General features: G+C 39.9%; 1 protein-coding gene across 2 annotated transcripts in view; it reads left to right on the top strand.

Annotated features, from left to right (window-relative positions):
- The window catches only part of LOC112233379 (diacylglycerol O-acyltransferase 2), a 43,840-nt gene that overhangs the window by 705 nt on the left and 21,624 nt on the right, over positions 1-21,511 (top strand). The window contains exons 1-2 of one of the 2 annotated variants that reach the window (XM_024400964.2): positions 15,951-16,264; positions 17,624-17,755. In XM_024400964.2, the coding sequence (XP_024256732.1) occupies positions 16,225-16,264; positions 17,624-17,755 (172 nt within the window). In that variant the 5' untranslated portion in view covers positions 15,951-16,224. Of the gene's footprint in view, positions 1-15,950; positions 16,265-17,623; positions 17,756-21,511 lie in introns of those variants that run through there. The other variant, XM_024400965.2, reaches the window with a different exon arrangement.

Below are 21,511 nucleotides of genomic sequence, written 5' to 3'. Positions count from 1 at the left end.
ACATGGTGATCTTAGGCTTGTGTGTGGCTGCTCGGCCATGGAAACCCATTTCATGAAGCTCCTGACGAACAGCTATTGTTCTGACATTGCTTCCAGATGCAGTTTGGAACTTGGTAGTGAGTGTTGCAACCGAGGACAGACAATTTTTACATGCTACTTGCTTCAGCACTCGGTGGTCCCGCTCTGTGATCTTGTGTGGCCAACCACTTTGCGGCTGAGCCGTTGTTGCTCGTAGACGTTTCCACTTCACAATAACAGCACTTACAGTTGACTGGGGCAGCTCTAGCAAGGCAGAAATTTGACGAACTGACTTGTTGGAAAAGTGGCATCCTATGACGGTGCCACGAAGTGAAGGAAGGATGGAAAGAATGAGAGAGTGAAAACAAGATAGAGACAGAGTGAGTGAGTGAGTGAGTGAGTGAGTGAGTGAGTGAGTGAGTGAGTGAGTGAGTGAGTGAGTGAGTGAGAAAGGAAGATGGTAAAGTAGTATGTGTGAGAGAAATATCAAACAAAATCCTATTTATTTTGATGAGAGATTATGTAATGCTAATACTGATCTTTAATCCCTGAACTTCAAGTTCACAATATAGGAAGTGGTGTGGGAATGTGAGAGGTGTGTGACAATGGCATGCATGGAAAGCTGGTTAGGCTCCCCTGGCAGTTGTGGGATTTGCAGACTGGCAAGGTGGCAGTGTTTGGAAAAGTTTCCTGCACAGTGATAACACTTCAAGGGTTTATTTTGAGTCTTCACCAACAGGAGTATAGAGTGGTCTGTAGAGTACTCCAAATAATTCAATCCGTAATCTAATACACAATTCACAATGACTTTGTTTTGTGGGATATACATTGGGTTTAACAACTAGGGTTACAATCAGGTCGCTAGGGTTATACAGGGTTAGGTCAACATGAAATCAGATGACAAAATATTTTTAACAAACACCAATGCCTTCATCAATCGTTATGTTGCCTGCACAATTGTTCTTGTCTCCTCAAGTCTCAAATTGTGTGTGTGTGTGAGAGAGACTGTGTACACCATGTGGTAGATACTTTGATATAAAACATATTTGGATTTGTTTAACACTTTGTTGGTTACTATATGATTCCATATGTGTTATTTCATAGTTTTGATGTCTTCATTATTATTCTACAATGTAGAAAATAGTAAAAATAAAGAAAAACCCTTGAATGAGATGTGTCCAAACTTTAGACTGGTACTGTATATTTATTCTCAAATATTTAAAATGGGAAAAATGGGACTCCATAAGTAGAGATGGAGTCCTCCATCGAAGTCTTGAGAGGCTGTAGGACATATTTGGTTAGATTTATTTTAGAACTTATTTTAGAACTTTTAGAACAGATTCAGCTCTATGATTTTCAAAGCTTTTGGGAGGGATTGAGATATGTTGTCTAGATAAAGTAAGATATTGTCATATGACGTAATCCGTAGAATTGAGAGATATTGGTGTAATTTCTTTTGATTGTCAAATTGCCTGGGCCAGGGGTTCCATAGACAATATAAATAGCAGAGGTGAGATGGAATCCCCTTGCCTGCTACTTCTAGTTATTCTGAAAGGAAAAGAGCAGGTATTGCTTGTTATTACTATGGCTGAGTATTTTAGTCACATAATAAAATTGGAGCCGTCCGATATGTTCCAAACCTGACTAAAGATATGACCATTCTAGTCTATCAAAAGCTTTTTTTGCATTGAGAAATAGAACTGCCCAAGGAGCTTTGGGTTCTGATGAAGCATGTAAAATATGTAATAGACGACAGATGGGGCAGCAGGTAGCCTAGCGGCTAGAGCGTTGGTCCAGTAACCCGAAGGTTGCTAGATCGAAACCCCGAGCTGACAAGGTAAACAAGGTAAAAATCTGTTGTTCTGCCCTTGAACAAGGCTGTTCCTAGGGTGTCATTGTAAATAAGAATTTGTTCTTAACTGACTTGCCTAGTTAAGTAAAAAATAAATTATCTGAGGATATTAGTTTTTTAACAAACTTGCTTTCGTCCAGAGGTACCAATTTACATAAGTACATTTCGGAGATGGGATGACAATGGTTTAATATCTTTGTTTATCAAAGATAGAGGGCGATAGTGAGAGCACTGGGTGGTGTCTTTTTTAAAATAAAAGCTCAATTAGTGCTGTATTTGCATCTCTTCCAAATTAACCTTTGGGTTCAGAGCGATACTTAACGGCTGTGATAATCATTTCAAGTAACAGTGGACATAGTTGGTTCCAAAAATTTAAAGAGATCTCAGGAGGAATACCGTAACAATCAGGTGATCATGTTATTCAATGCCCTTTTGAGTTCACGGAGAGAAATTTGGGCTCCCAGCAAGCCGGCTTCCTCAGTTGAGAGGAGTTTTTACATCTTTTAAAAAGGATGGATTCACAATCACACCAATCAATTGGTGTGGATTCACAATCAGAGGTGTACAATTCTTTATAGAAATTGGATAATCTTTTAGTTGATTAATATGGGTTCTGATAGTAATTTACCTGATCAGATTCAATAGTTGCAATATCTGTTAATTGATCATTACTGCGAAGCTTGTTAGCCAGTAGATGACTGGGTTGATTAACATGGAAGTAAAGTTGAGTCTAACTCGATGGATGGCAAACTTCTGCTCTCTGTCTTATCAATAGATTTAGTTCTGTCTTGATTTTGAAGAGAGTAGTCGCTACCTGGTCTGAAAAAGTGTTTGTTGAGAACGTTCTAACATCGTTAACAACTTTTCCAATTCTGAAATCGTCTTTAATTGTGATTTATTCAGCCCAGATGCAAATGCAGTTGTATTGTTTTTAATAAAACCTTTAATGGCGTCCCATAAAATCCAAGGATCATCGACTGAATTTTTGTTCATCATTACAAATGAATTCAACGAAGTTTCAAATTGTTGACAGAAAGTAGGATTTTGTAGTAAGGACACATTAAAGCGCCATCTTGTGGCTCCTTTAGCAGATTCTGACATTTGTATCTAGCAGTAATAAGTATGATGATCAGATAGGCTCACATGTCAAATTTCTAGGAGTAGATAATAATACAAAATTGATTTGGTAGAATGTTTTGTACCTGTTTAAATAGAAAGTGTACTCTTTTGTTTTAGGGTTATGAGCTCACGAGGAAACAAGGTTATAATCAGACAGTAAACGTTGGAGAGCCTTGACTGCCTGTGGATTGTAGTTGGTCTTATTAGATTTGTTCCGCATGTCCAGAATGGAATTCATGTCTGTCCCAATAACCAGTTGGAATTCAGTTAATTCTAACAATATGCTGTTCAAGGAATTAAAAAAAAACATAGGATCATATGAATTTGGAGCATACACATTAATAAAGGCAATTTTCTTTCCATTATGGATACATTTGAGGAAAGTGATTCTGCCTTCTTGATCATTGCCTTTACCAAGGATGGTGATTTTGAGTTTCTTATGTATCATTATGGTTACACCTTTGGTTTTGTTTGGTTTCTTGCTAGAATATCAAGACAGCTGGAACGCTTGATAGGAATATTAAGGCCTTTCAAATTACATGAGAGAATAGCTAGTGTTGCCATTATTTTCTAAAATATATTTTTTATTTAATTTTAGTGTTGATAAGCCCATGGATGCAAAACAAAAAGCAGGGCCCACAGGGAATCCCACCCATTGGTCGCTCCCTACCCGGAAGACCCTCCCTATAAATCATTCCTCCTTCCCCGATTCCTCCTGCCCTGCACTTTAATTACAGGGTTGTAGAATAACGCTGAGTGGTAGGTAGCCTTATATTTGAAATCTATTAAGCAGCATATTTTTGGTCTTATGGTATTATTAAAAAAGACATGAAAAAACATTTCAATAACTAATTGAGAACTTTACAATTAAGTTAGCAGAATTGATGAATAAGGGTGGGTAATGAAGAAAAAAGCACGAGAATGAAAACCAAAAGAAGATATGACAGATAGGCAAGCCTTAATGCCTAAACAGTCAGAAATAGAATAGCTGTAGGGTCCATATACAGTTTAAGTCGGAAGTTTACATACACCTTAGCCAAATACATTTAAACTCCGTTTTTCACAATTCCTGACATGTAATCCTAGTAAAAATTCGCTGTCTTAGGTCAGTTACGATCACAACTTTATTTTAAGAATGTGAAATGTCAGAATAATAGTAGAGAGAACAATTTATTTCAGCTTTATTTTTTATATCACATTCCCAGTGGGTCAGAAGTTAACATACACTCAATTAGTACTTGGTAGAATTGCATTTAAATTGTTTAACTTGGGTCAAACGTTTTGGGTAGCCTTCCATAAGCTTCCCACAATAAGTTGGGTGAATTTTGGCCCATTCCTCCTGACAGAGTTGGTGTAACTGAGTCAGGTTTGTAGGCCTCCTTGCTCGCACAAGCTTTGTCAGTTCTGCCCACAAATTTTACAGGGATTTGTGATGGCCACTCCAATACCTTGACTTTGTTGTCTTTAAGCCATTTTCCCACAACTTTGGAAGTATAATTGGGGTCATTGTTCATTTGAAAGACTCATTTGCGACCAAGCTTTAACTTGACTGATTAATTTTTCTCCCTCATGATGCCATCTATTTTGTGAAGTGCACCAGTCCCTCCTGCAGCAAAGCACCCCCACAACATTATGCTGCCACCCCGTGCTTCATGGTTGGGATGGTGTTCTTTGGCCTGCAAGCCTCCCCCTTTTTCCTCCAAACATAACGATGGTCATTATGGCCAAACAGTTCTATTTTTGTTTCATCAGACCAGAGGACTTCTCCAAATAGTACAATCTTTTTCCCTATTTGCAGTTGCTTTTTATGGCGGTTTTGGAGCAGTGGCTTCAGCCTTGCTGAGCGGCCTTTCAGGTTATGTCGATATAGGACTCGTTTTACTGTGGATATAGATACTTTTGTACCTGTTTCCTCCAGCATCTTCACAAGGTCCTTTGCTATTGTTCTGGGATTGATTTGCACTTTTCACACCAAAGTACGTTCATCTCTAGGAGACAGAATGCGTCTCCTTCCTGAGCCGTATGATGGCTGTGTGGTCCCATGGTGTTTATACTTGTGTACTATTGTTTGTACAGATGATAGTGGTTCCTTCAGGCGTTTGGAAATGTCTCCCAAGGATGAACCAGACTTGTGGAGGTCTAAAAAAAATTCTGAGGTCTTGGCTGATTTCTTTTGACTTTACCATGATGTCAAGCAAAGTGGCACTGAGTTTGAAGGTAGGCCATGAAATACATCCACAGGTACACCTCCAATTGATTCAAATTATGTCAATTAGCCTATCAGAAGCTTCTAAAGCCATGACATAATTTTCTGGAATTTTCCAAGCTGTTTAAAGGCACAGTCAACTTAGTTTATGTAAACTTCTGACCCACTGGAATTGTGATACAGTGAATTATAAGTGAAATAATCTGTCTGTAAACAATTGTTGGAAGAATTACTTGTGTCATGCACAAAGTAGATGTCCTAACTGACTTGCCAAAACTATAGTTTGTTAACAAGAAGTTTGTGGGGTGGTTGAAAAACGAGTTTTAATGACTTCAACCTAAGTGTATGTAAACTTCCGACTTCAACTGTATACCCAATACACACAAATCTAAGTAAAAGAATGATGAATTAAGAGTATATAAATATATGGATGAGCAATGTCAGAGCAGCATAGTCTAAGATAGAGTAGAATAGAATAGAATACAGTATATACTGTACATATGAGATGAGTAATGCAAGATGTGCTCTAAGATAGAATAGAATAGATTACAGTATATACTGTACATATGAGATTGACCACAAGTTCTCAATGGGATTAAGGTCTGGGGAGTTTCCTAGCCATGGACCCAAAATATCAATGTTTTGTTCCCCGAGCCACTTAGTTATCACTTTTGTCTTATGGCAAGGCGCTCCATCATGCTGGAAAATGCATTGTTCGTCACCAAACTGTTCCTGGATGGTTGGGAGAAGTTGCTCTCGGAGGATGTGTTGGTACCATTCTTTATTCATGGCTGTGTTCTTCGGGCAAAATTGTGAGTGAGCCCACTCCCTTGGCTGAGAAGCAACCCCACACATGAATGGTCTCAGGATGCTTTACTGTTGGCATGACACGGGACTGATGGTAGCGCTCACCTTGTCTTCTCCGTACAAGCTTTTTTCCGGATGCCCCAAACAATCGGAAAGGGGATTCATCAGAGAAAATGACTTTACCCCAGTCCTCAGCAGTCCAATCCCTGTACCTTTTGCAGAATATCAGTCTGTCCCTGATGTTTTTCCTGGAGAGAAGTGGCTTCTTTGCTGCCCTTCTTGACACCAGGCCATCCTCCAAAAGTCTTCGCCTCACAATGATTCCAAGCACCACCCTCATTTTGAATCTTCCAATCTGTTATCCGAACTAAATCAGCATGACAGAGTGATCTCCAGCCTTGTCCTCGTCAACACTCACACCTGTGTTAACGAGAGAATCACTGACATGATGTCAGCTGGTCCTTTTGTGGCAGGGCTGAAATGCAGTGGAAATGTTTTTTGGGGATTCAGTTCATTTGCATGGCAAAGAGGGACTTTGCAATTAATTGCAATTCATCTGATCACTCTTCATAACATTCTGGAGTATATGCAAAATTGCCACTATAGAAACTGAGGCAGTAGATTTGATGAAATTATATATTTGTGTCATTCTCAAAACTTTTGGCCACGACTGTACATAACTATTGGTTATATTGTCAGGGTACATTAGAATGATTTAGCTAGCTAACAGTTACATACCATATGTAGTCGTTCACTGGTGGGAAGCTATATCGCGCCCCTCTTCCCTCAACGACTTAATTACGCTGACAGACACATTGTTGCTTGTTGTGAATTCGGTGTCCTTCTGTATACTCCATGCCAAACTGTCCAGCATAGCTGCTAATCCCATATTCTTCGCCATTTCTGTTTCTGACTGAACCATACAAGTCCCGTAGAATGACGTTCAGCTCCATTTCTGTTGTATTCCCTTAACTCACAATGTATCCCTTTTTCTGCACACCAGTCAGTGAAGCAGGTAAGTGCCCACTTTGTTTGTTTCATTATGTTATTTTCGTTTTGGTTTCTCTCAAGTTAATCTAAATGCTTATTTTGTACATTGGCATGTCAGACTATTGTTGATGTAGTCATTTTATCGAGGTGAAAAGGCACAATGATTTAAAGGTGAAAAGGCTAAACGTCATAGTCATAGTCTCACATACACAAGGCCTAATGTTGTTTCAGTCAATTGGTAGCCAGTATCCAAACTACCCGATGTAACAATTCAGACATAGAGCTGGGTGATATGGAACAAAATCCATATGACAATAAATGTACTGGATTATGACAATAACGATAAATGTAATGATAAGTTGAAAACATGAATGTGCACCGGTTACTTTTTAATATTACCCTTAAAATGGCTACTACTACTTTGAATGTTGTGGCTTCCATTGTCCCGTTTAATTTAAAACTTCACATTCTTCGAGTAAAGGCTACTTATAGTTATTATCAATAAATGGTCGGTTCGGTCGGTATCGATAATTTCCGGTTTATCGTACCAGCTCTATTGGGCCACATGGTTAGAAGTTTACAGCGATCATGGTGGCATCACAATTTCACTCACCGGGCAACAGAAACGAACAAATAAGAACATAAGAGAGGGGTAGGCCTATATGATAATAAGGCAATATACTGTAGGTAAGATTGTGACACTTACTGTAAATTGAATCATTATCATTGTTAGTAATTATGTAATGGAACATGATGCACTGTAACACTACAAGTGCATCATAACAGATCTTAGTACTTATGTCAGATGCTATAAAGTAACTATCAAATCAAATCAAAGTTTGTTGGTTGTGTACACAGTATAGCAGATGTTTTAGCATGTGCAGTGAAATGCTTATCTTACTAGCTCCTAAAAATGCAGTAAAATGTCAAACAAAAAATGTAAAACAAGTAATTCAAAAAACAAGGAATCAAGAGCGTCGGGACGTATCCAATTAACTAACCAAATAGCACTGTAAGAGTGATAGAAATGCACTCTATACGTATGTGCACTGGAAACATTTACACAAGATACACTTTCGTATTGCGTCAGATAACAACATTGATAACAACATTGACGAATACGCTGATTCGGTGTGTGAGTTCATTAGAACGTGCGTTGAAGATGTCGTTCCCCTAGCAACGATTAAAACATTCCCTAACCAGAAACCGTGGATTGATGGCAGCATTCGCGTGAAACTGAAAGCGCGAACCACTGCTTTTAATCAGGGCAAGGTGACTGGTAACATGACCTAATACAAACAGTGCAGCTATTCCCTCCGCAAGGCTATCAAACAAGCTAAGCGCCAGTACAGAGACAAAGTAGAATCTCAATTCAACGGCTCAGACACAAGAGGTATGTGGCAGGGTCTACAGTCAATCACGGACTACAAGAAGAAAACCAGCCCAGTCACGGACCAGGATGTCTTGCTCCCAGGCAGACTAAATAACTTTTTTGCCGGCTTTGAGGACAATACAGTGCCACTGACACGGCCGGCAACGAAAACATGCGGACTCTCCTTCACTGCAGCCGAGGTGAGTAAGACATTTAAACGTGTTAACCCTCGCAAGGCTGCAGGCACAGATGGCATCCCCAGCCGCGCCCTCAGAGCATGCGCAAACCAGCTGGCCGGTGTGTTTACGGACATATTCAATCAATCCCTATACCAGTCTGCTGTTCCCACATGCTTCAAGAGGGCCACCATTGTTCCTGTTCCCAAGAAAGCTAAGGTAACTGAGCTAAACGACTACCGCCCCGTAGCACTCACTTCCGTCATCATGAAGTGCTTTGAGAGACTAGTCAAGGACCATATCACCTCCACCCTACCTGACACCCTAGACCCACTCCAATTTGCTTACCGCCCAAATAGGTCCACAGACGATGTAATCTCAACCATACTGCACACTGCCCTAACCCATCTGGACAAGAGGAATACCTATGTGAGAATGCTGTTCATTGACTACAGCTCGGCATTCAACACCATAGTACCCTCCAAGCTCGTCATCAAGCTCGAGACCCTGGGTCTCGACCCCGCCCTGTGCAACTGGGTACTGGACTTCCTGACGGGCCGCCCCCAGGTGGTGAGGGTAGGCAACAACATCTCCACCCCGCTGATCCTCAACACTGGGGCCCCACAAGGGTGCGTTCTGAGCCCTCTCCTGTACTCCCTGTTCACCCACGACTGCGTGGCCACGCACGCCTCCAACTCAATCATCAAGTTTGCGGACGACACAACAGTGGTAGGCTTGATTACCAACAACGACGAGACGGCCTACAGGGAGGAGGTGAGGGCCCTCGGAGTGTGGTGTCAGGAAAATAACCTCACACTCAACGTCAACAAAACTAAGGAGATGATTGTGGACTTCAGGAAACAGCAGAGGGAACACCCCCCTATCCACATCGATGGAACAGTAGTGGAGAGGGTAGCAAGTTTTAAGTTCCTCGGCATACACATCACAGACAAACTGAATTGGTCCACTGACACAGACAGCATTGTGAAGAAGGCGCAGCAGCGCCTTTTCAACCTCAGGAGGCTGAAGAAATTCAGCTTGTCACCAAAAGCACTCACAAACATCTACAGATGCACAATCGAGAGCATCCTGGCGGGCTGCATCACCGCCTGGTACGGCAACTGCTCCGCCCACAACCGTAAGGCTCTCCAGAGGGTAGTGAGGTCTGCACAACGCATCACCGGGGGCAAACTACCTGCCCTCCAGGACACCTACACCACCCGATGTTACAGGAAAGCCATAAAGATCATCAAGGACAACAACCACCCGAGCCACTGCCTGTTCACCCCGCTATCATCCAGAAGGCGAGGTCAGTACAGGTGCATCAAAGCTGGGACCGAGAGACTGAAAAACAGCTTCTATCTCAAGGCCATCAGACTGTTAAACAGCCACCACTAACATTGAGTGGCTGCTGCCAACACACTGACACTGACTCAACTCCAGCCACTTTAATAATGGGAATTGATGGGAAATGATGTAAAATATATCACTAGCCACTTTAAACAATGCTACCTAATATAATGTTACATAACCTACATTATTCATCTCATATGCATACGTATATACTGTACTCTATATCATCTACTGCATCCTTATGTAATACATGTATCACTAGGCACTTTAACTATGCCACTTTGTTTACATACTCATCTCATATGTATATACTGTACTCGATACCATCTACTGTATCTTGCCTATGCTGCTCTGTACCATCACTCATTCATATATCTTTGTGTACATATTCTTTATCCCCTTACACTGTGTATATGACAGTAGTTTTGAAATTGTTAGTTAGATTACTTGTTGGTTATTACTGCATTGTCGGAACTAGAAGCACAAGCATTTCACTACACTCGCATTAACATCTGCTAACCATGTGTATGTGACAAATAAAATTTTGACCAATAAAATTTGATTTGATTTGATTTGGATTTGATTTGAAATTTGATTTGATTTGATAAGAATGATATGCACAGCAGTAGATATATTAGAGTGAGATATGTCAAGAATCCAGTATATAAATAAATAAACATGAGGGTAGGGTGAGGGTGTCATAAAAGCTTATAACACTTTCAAATAAACTGGACGGCCACTTAGACTGTAATGAGTTGATGCCAAAATAAAAATGTTACTTTTTTAATAGAAACTCGAGGGTCAATTACAGTACAGTAGATATTAGCCAGATGCAAGTTTTTTATTCTGATCCTATTTGATTTCTGTGTGTCTAGACTGTGGCCATCACCATATCTCTGTTGTCATAGGGTGATCAGCTCTTTGGACCTTCATGAATCATGGGCATGATAACGTTACATTTACTTGCAATATCTGAGAACAGCATTTTAGATTTCACATACTGTAGGCCTACCCACATGAAATACCATACTGTACTATGGTATAAATACTATAGTATTCACTGTAGTGTTTTTGCGGACTTTACTGTGGTATTCACTAAGTCTGCAAAAACCCCACAGTGAATACTGTAGTATTTACTGTAGTATGCTGTAGTATTTACAGTTAACTATACTATAAATACTGTAGTAAAGGAAAACCGTTGTATATACTATAGTAATTAATTTAGTGTTTTGTGGATTGCAGTAAAGTCTGTAGTCTCCTGTAGTATTTATTCAAGTGTTTTTGCAGACTGTAATATACTGTAGTATTTACTGTAGTGTTTTGTTTTATTATCTTTGACATAGAAGTGGAGGCATTCTCCTTGAGGAAACCTACTGGAGAATTACTAAAAGAGCAATTGTTCCATAACCTACAGGTCAGTAGGACTGCCTCTGCTCTTTTCTATGCAATACAATATGGTCTATACTTGGCATGTAGGTTTCTCACTTATGGGTGCCACAAATTGGGAAATGCAAATTAAATATTGTAATAAATAAGTGGTGTTTTGAGGATTGTAGTGTTTTTGCAGATATTAATGTAATATTTACTACAGTTTACTACAGAATTTTTATAAAAAGTACTGTAGTATTCTATCGTAAACTGTAGTATTTTTTCATATGGGTAATGTAGAGGAGGCGTTGTGGATGGCTTAGTATGTGTTGACTGTGGGCTGTGTCAAAAGGTTATTGATTGGTTCCTGTTCTATGTGTTATGTGTGTTTGCCAGGCTGGGCATCAGGGTAGTGGTTGAAGGACAGTGCTGCAGGAGTCTGGGCCAGAAATCCCACAGGCAGGGCACTGAATAGAGTCTTGCACAATACTGTCAACAGTTGCCCATATGCACACTGACCAACCAAAAAGCCAGGGCTTTTATGTTGTGGGTCAATTTGACCCACAATTTTGTTTGAAATCAATAAAATACTTTTTAACAACAAAAGATTGCCATGAAACTGCATCTGCATTCATTTGTACGGGTTTCAAACTTGTAAAAACAGAAAATAAATTAACACAACCCGGAACAAAATAAGTGACATCCATGATGTTCTGGGGCAATTTGACCCACAATTTGACCTTGACCTTGATAACTCTTGAACTGTGTCCTAGAACCAAGCTGCTTTCTGCACAAGAATGATGCAACCATGCCGATTACAGGGCTGTACACTGAACATTAATATAAATGCAACATGCAATCATTTCAAAGATTTTACTGAGTTACAGTTCATGTAAGGAAATCAGTCAATTGAAATGAATAAATTAGACCCTAATCTATGGATTTCACAACTGGGAATACATATATGCATCTGTTGGTCACAGATACCTTTAAAAAAAGTTAGGTACGTAGATCAGAAAACCCATCAGTATCTGGTGTGACCACCATTTGCCTCATGCAGCGTGACACATTTCCGCACTGTTGATTGTGGCATGTTGTCCCACTCTTCAATGGCTGTGCAAAGTTGAAACCTGTACAGTTGAAACCGGGATTCATCCGTGAAGAGCACACATCTTCAGCATGCCAGTGACCATCAAAGGTGAGCATTTGCACACTGAAGTCGGTTACGATGCCAAACTACAGTCAGATCAAGACCCTGGTGAGGATGACGAGCAGGCTGATGAGCTTCCCTGAAATGGTTTCTGACTGTTGCATTGTGTGACAAAACTACACATTTTAGAGTGGCCCTTTATTGTCACCAGCACAAGGTGCACCTGTGGAATGATCATGCAGTTTAATCAGCTTCTTGATATGCCACACCTGTCAGGTGGATTAATTATCTTGGCAAAGGAGAAATGCTCTCTAACAGGGATGCAAACAAATTTGTGCACATAATTTGAGAGAAATTTGGAAAATTTGTGGTTTCTTTTATTTCAGCTTATAAAACATGGGACCAACACTTTACATGTTGCGTTTTTATATTTTTGTTCGGTGTATAACTATGATCAGAAGCTGAGAAACACTGATCTGAAGTCAGTTTGACCTGCCACTTGACCTTGACCTCTTATGACCTCTTGAATGGTGTGTCCTATGGGGATTCTCAAGGTCTGTCCTCTCCTTGACTCCTCCATCCACGTCTCCTCTATGACCCGGAAAACCAATAAGTGGTCACTTGGTCAAAGGAGAGTGTCAACTCTTTAGTAGGCGAAAAGAGAAGTGTCCTCCACTACTCAGTAGCCTCTCGCCGAGAATACTTGCGTGCAATGTTCCCTCTAACAATGTGCAAATTTCAGGTCTGCTGAGTGCACAGTTGAATGTTGTGAAAATTCTTTATAACTTCTGGTGCGAGTTTACTCTGAACACAGAGGCTGTATTTGCTTTAAGATACAATTATAACTGTGGCCAAGTAGGCTACTGTGGCTATTTCATCATAATGTAGGCCTATCAGAGTGGCCTACCATAAAAACTATGGAGAAAATGCATCCCATAACATTTTAACATGGAAATAGCTGTTCTATTATTCAGCCTACAGTGGCAGCCAATGTGTGATGTTCAATGTAGGCCTACATTTCATGAGAGTTTTGAAAAAAACATGTAGGAATTGACATTAATCTGTTCATCCACTTGTCTTTCAGACAAGGAGGTGACTGAAAATGTTGTGTTGCTTGATGCAAGAAACCACTTTACAAAATTAAAAGCATTATTATTCCCATATCATTATTATGGAGAATCAGACAAATTACGCAACCCTCTGCCTATTGGCTACTTGGTTTATTCAAGCCTGTCTCAAAATACAACACTGCTCCTTTAAGACAGAAAAAAAGCTTTTTCTCTGACTTGCTTTTCAAAGATGGCTAGAAATGCACACTTGTTGTGCTTTTGTAGGAAACAATCACTACCCTATTGCTGACTAGAAATGAGCTATAACTGGGCTAATAACTAAATTACTAAGCAAGAATATGAACAAATGTGTAAACGTGGCTACATGCAGCAAAACAAGTGCATCTACTTTGCGACCACTCATGCTGTATACACCGTCTAGTTCAAAGTGAATGGCACAGATCCATATATGGCAATAGTCTATTTGCATATAGGGATACCACAGCTATAATTGGTTATGGCGCACCGGTCTGTGTCGAGTACGGGTCTGAGTCATGCCTGTCTATGGAATAGAATCCTACTCCAATGCGCTCTACATACAATAACCTTTCTTGCATAGTTTGTTTTGTTTCAGTATGTTGCATTGAAAGTGTCTAATATTGTGTTGATTCGATCACAATTCCCACTGTAGAGGGAAACTTTTATAGTGTTCACTAAAGGGGAAAACTAGAAAGTTGAGTGAAGTTCAATCTCGTGCTTCTCTGCGCAGGCTGATATTTATTCTGCGTGGCAGTCCTGGGAGCTGCTTGCCTGAGCATGCGAGCAGCTTAGAGGGAACATTGCTCGAGAGTATCCTTTCGGTGGCTAGCACAGAAGTGTTTTAAAATTCACCACACCCCCTTTGAATCAGCTGTTATTTTTTCTGTGGAGAAATGCATGCACACATTTATAAACGACATGCTATTATCTTTTTATCTATAAAATAAAATGTTTTTTTTTATCACTTTACACGTTTATGTGGGGATTTCACCCCTGTAAACGTAATTTGCCTGATGACATAAGAGTCGAGAAAGAGAGTCTAATTTCGTACAAGCCATTTGTTTACACATTTCCTTTCCTACGCTCGATTACCTTTCACCTTTTTAAACTAGCGAGGAGAGGACAGAGAAGAGGAGGCAACCAAAACCAATTGAGATTCTCCCCTAGAATCAAGCTGCTTCCTGCACCCAAATGGTGCCACCATGCTGAACACAGACATATATGTATTATTTCCCTTTGAGGCTCAGAGGTTGAGCAACACTTTTCCGAAGTTAAGCTAAAGATTAGTTTTTACAAATTATGATTCACAAAAATGTACCTATAACATGTCTAGCATTTTTGAACATAAGGGAAGGGCTAAATCAAATTGAGCAACAGCTTGATGGAATCCCTAATTTCTTTCTGAATATGTTGACATTACCTTTTCAATACAGTAGGAACAGTGAAAGGTTGTCTCTTACCAACATGCATCATCTCATGTCATTTTCTCTGTTCTTTAGGCCTACTGAAGGACCCACAATAAGATTGCTGCTTAGCATAGCCACGGGAAGTATTTTGGGGGTGAGGTGCTGTGATTCTTTTGCCAATGGGGGGATGCAGAATTTGTTTGGGTGCCCGTGCTGACGACCTCTATATTGCTAATACAGGACCCAGTAACGGCCGAGTGCACAACTTTTGTGAAATATTTTTAACAAAATATATTTGAGTGTTTACCAGCATTTGTCACAAAAGCAGTTCATCTGATATTACTTGTGGAATATAAAAAAATTATTGCTTGACACAGAAAGGGGCAGGGCAACAACTCTTACTATTAAAACTATTGTATGCTGCAAGATACTGTTCTCAATTATACAACTACCTTTTTTGCTACAGTAGAGATCCTGCAAAAAACGTTTTTGCCCATGCTTACAGGCATCTATATCAGTCAGCTAATTCTAGTAAAGACCCAGTGCACTACTTTTGTGACTTAAAAAAAATATATATACTGTTTATATATTTGATTCTGATTTCTCAGGGGTTTGCTGCAGCACCCCAACTTCACATGGCTATGCTGATTAGGCCTATATGTGTGAATCATAACTTGCCTAACAAATATTTTCAAGAGATTGGAAACAGTTGCCATCAGGCCTCTTGTTTCCCCAGGCCAATTGTTTGACACCTCTGCTCATGTCAATTATTCTACGTTTACAGGTAAGCAACTAGTCTCACGTGGCCATCCTTCCAAAGCCCTGCTCTAGTAAACAACTATGCCTGGGCTATACCATAGTGACATGTTACGCATGTTTGACTTTGACCTGTTCAGCTTCATGGCGCTAAAAGTTAGAAATCCATAAGAATTGCATAGCAGTGCAGACTGTCAGATAAGATGGAAATGGTCAAAACACGACCGTTGATCGACGCCGACATCACGTCACTGCAGTACCTGATAAATACGTGGTTGAGAGTGCTTTCAGACCCCCGCAGGCTGACGTGAGAAAAATAATGTTTTCGAGTAGCGCAATTTGCATCCTCTTCGGTTCTTCTACAGGAGCGCTTCGGTTTGGACCCAATACACCTACCACCCTCTTTCACGTACTAACTTTGAACTGGCTCCTCCCATACGGGTTAAATGCCGCTCATTTATTCAATTTAATTCAGTCATTATAGAGGAACTGTAGAGTTGATCAACTTTATTGAAGTAAATATTTCCAAGAATTGTAATCTGTTAATTCCCGGAGCCACAGTTATGAAGACAATACTTGCTGCCTACCCCGGTGTCCTAAAAGGTAAGAGATGCGCCCTAATGGAAAATGCACTGTTTGCATGCAGACTTCAAATATCATATCCCCCGAGAGTCTTTTAGAAATGCATCCCCTTCATGATATTCCAAATCCTATTGTGTTGACGTTTAATCCGTTTTGTAGAAGCCGTTTGCAATATGTTCTGAAATGACGGAGGACTATGGCAGGCCAAACATAATTAGAAGTTTGTTGTGGATGCTATAGTTTCGTGTTAGCAATAGTTTTCATATTTCGTATTTCATAACTTCCATTTTCTAAATAGTGACTGACCCCCTTGTTTGCTAGACAACTCTGTATGATCAAATGGTCATGTAGGCTGCATCTATGTGCTTTCTATTGATACACTGTCTGTAGGGAAACCTTTTGCGATTAAGTAACGATAGGCTCTTGTCTAGAAATTACCACACATCATTGTCATGTGAGCCATTTGTTCTGAAATACACAGATAGTCAACAGATAAGTGTGTGTACTGTATGTGTGAGTGTGTGATGAAGAGTGTATCTGGGCACAGTGGTTTTCATACATGTTGCTTGTATATTTTTGTGTGGGTCTGATCTGTGAAGGCAGAGAAGTGAAAATAAAAATCTGTGAAGGCAGAGAAGTTTTCAGTAGGAAAACATGAACATTGAAGATAGAAATATCATGAATAGACCTGAGAAGATCCCTTATTCTACATGCCAGAGAGGCAAGAATGTTCAACATGATCTATTTCTATTTGCAACGTTCCACAACGTTGTGCCCTTCTGCTGCCAGATAGTGGGCAGATGTGAGGTCGGTGACTTACTCACTGTGCAGTACTCCTAGTTCACATCATGTCCCTGACCCTCTGAGGCTGATCCTACCCAGTAGCCCTGACTGAAAGCATCATTGACTTAATGTGAGAGTGTGGGCCAGAGTGCAGAATGGACTATGTTTGTTTTACAGCATGACAGTGTTATTTAGTCTTTCAAAATGGGATTATGTGGCTGTGTTGTCCTGTGGCATGGGGAGGATCTGTTGATCAGGCACTATGAGCTCGGGTAGATTTAGCACAGTCCCCTCAGTGGCTCTCTCTCTCTTATAACACATGCGGTGTTTATTGCTTGTGGTCTGTTTCAACACAGAGCTTTCTAAGGCATGAGCCTTTGTTCAGTGTCTCAAATCTATAATCTAATTTCCCTTGTTCATGTGTGTTTCTGTGGTTGACAGACTGAAAGCCTGGGAAAAGGTTGATGACAGTTTCATTATTTTATCTCTTTAGTCTTCTTGCTGACTCCCTCGAGCCCGTCTGTGACTTAATCCATTGATGTGGTTCTTATGTACTGTACAGTATGACTCATTTATGACCCTGTCAATCTCCTTTAGGCACCGGCTGCAGCATCCTCTCCGCCCTGCAGGACCTACCCTCCGCTCCTTGGCCTGTACTCCGATCCAAGATGGAGAAACACCTTCAGGTCATCTCAGTTCTGCAGTGGGTAATCAGCTTCCTCGCCATGGGTGAGTGTGCGATTGTCTCTCTGTGTGGCTCTAACTAGTAGTGGCTGAAGGATATAGTGACCTGTGACCTTACAAGGAGATCACGATTTTTAACTACTAGAGATATTATTTGAGAATAGCTTTTTCACTGGTGGGCCATATACAGTGCCTTCATAATGTAGGCATGCCCTTTGATTTATTCCACATTTTGTTGTGTTACAGCCTGAATTCAAAATGTATTAGATATAAAAATGCTCACCCATCTACACACAATACCCCATAAGGACAAAGTGCAAACATGTTTTTGAAATTTTGGCAAATTCATTGAAAATAAAATACAGAAATATCTCATTTACATTAGTATGTATTCACACCCCTGAGTCAATACTTTGTAGAAGCACCTTTGGCAGTGATTACAGCTGTGAGTGTTTCTGGCTAAGTTTCTAAAGCCTTGTTCACACTGCAGGCCTTAATGCTCAAATCAGTTTTGTTTTTCAAATCCGATTTGGACTACCAACTGTCCAAACAGCAAGTTACATGTGACCAAATCAGATTTATTTGTGTGTGTTCAGACAGTAGTCATTTGCTGACACAGCTAGGCTAGTTGTCAAAGTAACGACGGGTGTGTTTGCAGGGGTGTAGGCTGATTGGTGGTGTTCCCTATCACAACAATGCCTGCCATGGTCATTTCCCAGTTGCCTTGAATATTCAAAATCATAGTGTAAGAACACTTTTCTAAAGCTCAACTTTAAAAATGAGTCCTAGCTAGGTAGCTGTTTTGGTTTCTAGCTCTTTCAATAATTTTGTTTGTAAACAATTAACAAGCTAGTTGGCAACCACAAGTTCTTATCAAACTGTCAACAGAGTAGCTAGCTATCACGCAAGAAGATATGCCGAATAACAGTCAACCGCTTAAGGGCAAATCAGATTTGAGCGTTCAGACACAGGTCACATGGTCAGGAATCAGATTTGTATCTGACCTTCATAGGTGGTTTGAAATGTAGCTTGAAATATCAGATTCCATGTGCTTTTTGGCTGTTCAGACTGCAGGACAAATAACAGAATCGGATATGCAAATAAAATAGGATTTCAGTCACTTCAAACTGCCAATGTGAACATGACTTAAGAGCTTTCCACACCTGGACTGTGCAACATTTCCCCATTTGATTCTTTGGCAACATCTTCAAGCACCTTCGAAATTGGTTGTTGATCATTGCTAGACAACCAACTGTAACTCTCTTCTTGGTAAGCAACTCCAATGTAGATTTATTTAACTAGGCAAGTCCATAAAGAAAAAATTCTTATTTACAATGACTGCCAAACCCGGATGACGCTGGGCGAATTGTGTGCCGCCCTATGGGACTCCCAATCACGGCCGGATGTGATGCAGCCTGGATTCGAACCAGGTACTGTAGTGACGCCTCTTGCACTGAGATGCAGTGCCTTAGACCGCTGCGGGAGCCTATTGGTTAGAGCATTGGACTAGTAACTGAAAGGTTGCAAGATCGAATCCTCAACCTGACAAAGTACAAATCTGTCGTTCTGCCGCTGAACAAGGCATCTAAAACACTGTTCCTAGGCCGTCATTGAAAATAAGAATTTGTTCTTAACTGACTTGCCTAGTTAAATAAAGATGTAAAAAAATATATATATGGTAAATTCTGTTTTTGCTCTAGGATTTTGCCTGTGCTAAGCTCCATTCCAGATATTTTCTTTATCCTGAAAAACTCTCCAGTCCTTAACTGAGTGGTACTCAGTACATTTTTGTATTGGATTTGTCCCAAACTACTTTTTGTCCTGAAAAGTGTTAATTGCTTTGCTGCATTTTTTTTCCAGAATTACTTGGTGCCTTGTTGCAAGTAGGATGCTTGTTTTAGACTGTACAGAATAGAAATATTCCAACTTTTCACTCGTCAATTGGGTTAGTATTGTGGAAGAACTACAATGTTGATCCATCTTCAATTTTCTCCTATCACAACCAATAAACTCTTAACTTTATTACAGTCACCATTGGCTTCATGGTGAAATCGCTGAGGGCTTTCCTTCCTCTACAGCAACTGATTTAGGAAGGATGCAGGTATCTTTGTTGTGACTGGGTGTATTGATACACCATCCAGTGTAATTAATAACTTCACCATGCTCAAAGGGATATTCAATCTCTGCTTTATTTTTACCCATCTACCAATAGGTACCCTTCTTATCGAGCCATTGGGAAACCTCCCTGGTCTTTGGTTGAATCTGTTTGAAATGAGACCTTTACAGTTATCTATATGTGGGGAACTGAGATGAGGTAGACATTCAAAAATCATGTTGAACACTATTGTTGCACACAGTCCATGCAACTTATTATGTGACATGTTAAGCAATTTTTTTCTCCTGAATTGATTTAGGCTTGCCATTACAAAGGGGTTGAATACTTATTGAGTCAAGACATTTCAGATTTTCATTTTGAATTAATATGTCAATTCAAGAAACAGAATTCCATTTTGACATTATTGGGTATTGTGTGTGTAGGCAAAATTAATAAAAAAATAAAAATACAAGTTTAATCAATTTTAAATTTCGGCTGGAACACAATTTGGAAAAAGGGGTGATTTATTTTCTGAAGGCACTATGTATAGTTTAACCTCAATTGTTTTTTTGGCTTGAATTTATGCAGTAGTGGTGTTTGGGTAAAATCTAGTTTTCTGTGCAACTTGTGGTAAATTGGCTGCTTGTGGGAGGAGATATAGGAGGTGAAGTAGATGACACATATTGCATGTAACACAGTTACGTGACCTACAGCATGGTTAAGCAAGTTAATGTTTCTGACATTTTCTGATTGGTGGTTGTGGTCATGCTTCCTATCACTCAGACGTTATGTAGCAAGCCTGCCATGGATGTTTCTCAGTTGCTTTGATTGTTCAAAATCACAGGGTAAGAACACTTTTAAAGCCTCAAAGGATAAGATCCAACTTTCAAAATGAGTCCTAGCTATGTAGCTGTCTAGCTTTCTAGCACATTCACTAATTTGTTTGTAAACAATTAACAAATAAATAGGATTTGAGTCACTTCAAACTGCCAATGTGAACACGACTTAAGAGCTTTTCACACCTGGATTGTGCAACATTTGCCTATTATTTATTTCAAAATTCTTCAAGCTCTGTCAAATAAGATTCTTGCCATGGATTTTCAAGTAGATTTAAGTTAAAACTAACTCGGTCTCTCAGGAACCTTCAATGTTTTCTTGGTAAGCAACTACAGTGTAGATTTGGCCTTGTGTTTTAGGTTATTTAGGTTCCTGCTGAAAGATGAATTCATCTTCCAGTGTCTGGTGGAAAGCAGACTGAACCAGGTTTTGCCTGTGCTTAGCTCCATTCCATTTATGTTTTATCCTGAAAAACTCCCCAGTCCTTAACGATTACAAGCATATCCATAACATGATGCAGCCACCACTATGATTGAAAATATGGAGAGTGGTACTCAGTAATGTGTTGCAATGGATTTGCCCCAAACATAACACTTTGTGTTCAGGACAAAAAGGTAATTGCTTTGCCACATTTTTTGCAGTATTACTTTAGTACCTTGTTGCAAACAGGATGCATGTTTTGGAATATTTGTATTCTGTACAGGCTTCCTTCTTTCCACTTTGTCAATTAGGTTAGTATTGTGGAGTAACTAAAATATTGTTAATCCATCCTCAGTTTTCTCCTATCACAGCCATTAAAGTCTGTAACTGTTTTAAAGTCACCATTGGCCTCATGGTGAAATCCCTGAGCGGTTTCCTTCCTCTCCGGC

This window comes from Oncorhynchus tshawytscha, linkage group LG30 (assembly GCF_018296145.1).
Source record: "Oncorhynchus tshawytscha isolate Ot180627B linkage group LG30, Otsh_v2.0, whole genome shotgun sequence".
In the NCBI taxonomy this organism is placed as follows: Eukaryota; Metazoa; Chordata; class Actinopteri; order Salmoniformes; family Salmonidae; genus Oncorhynchus; species Oncorhynchus tshawytscha.
Note: the sequence above shows the minus strand (reverse complement) of the source record. Positions and strands in the feature narration are given on the sequence as shown.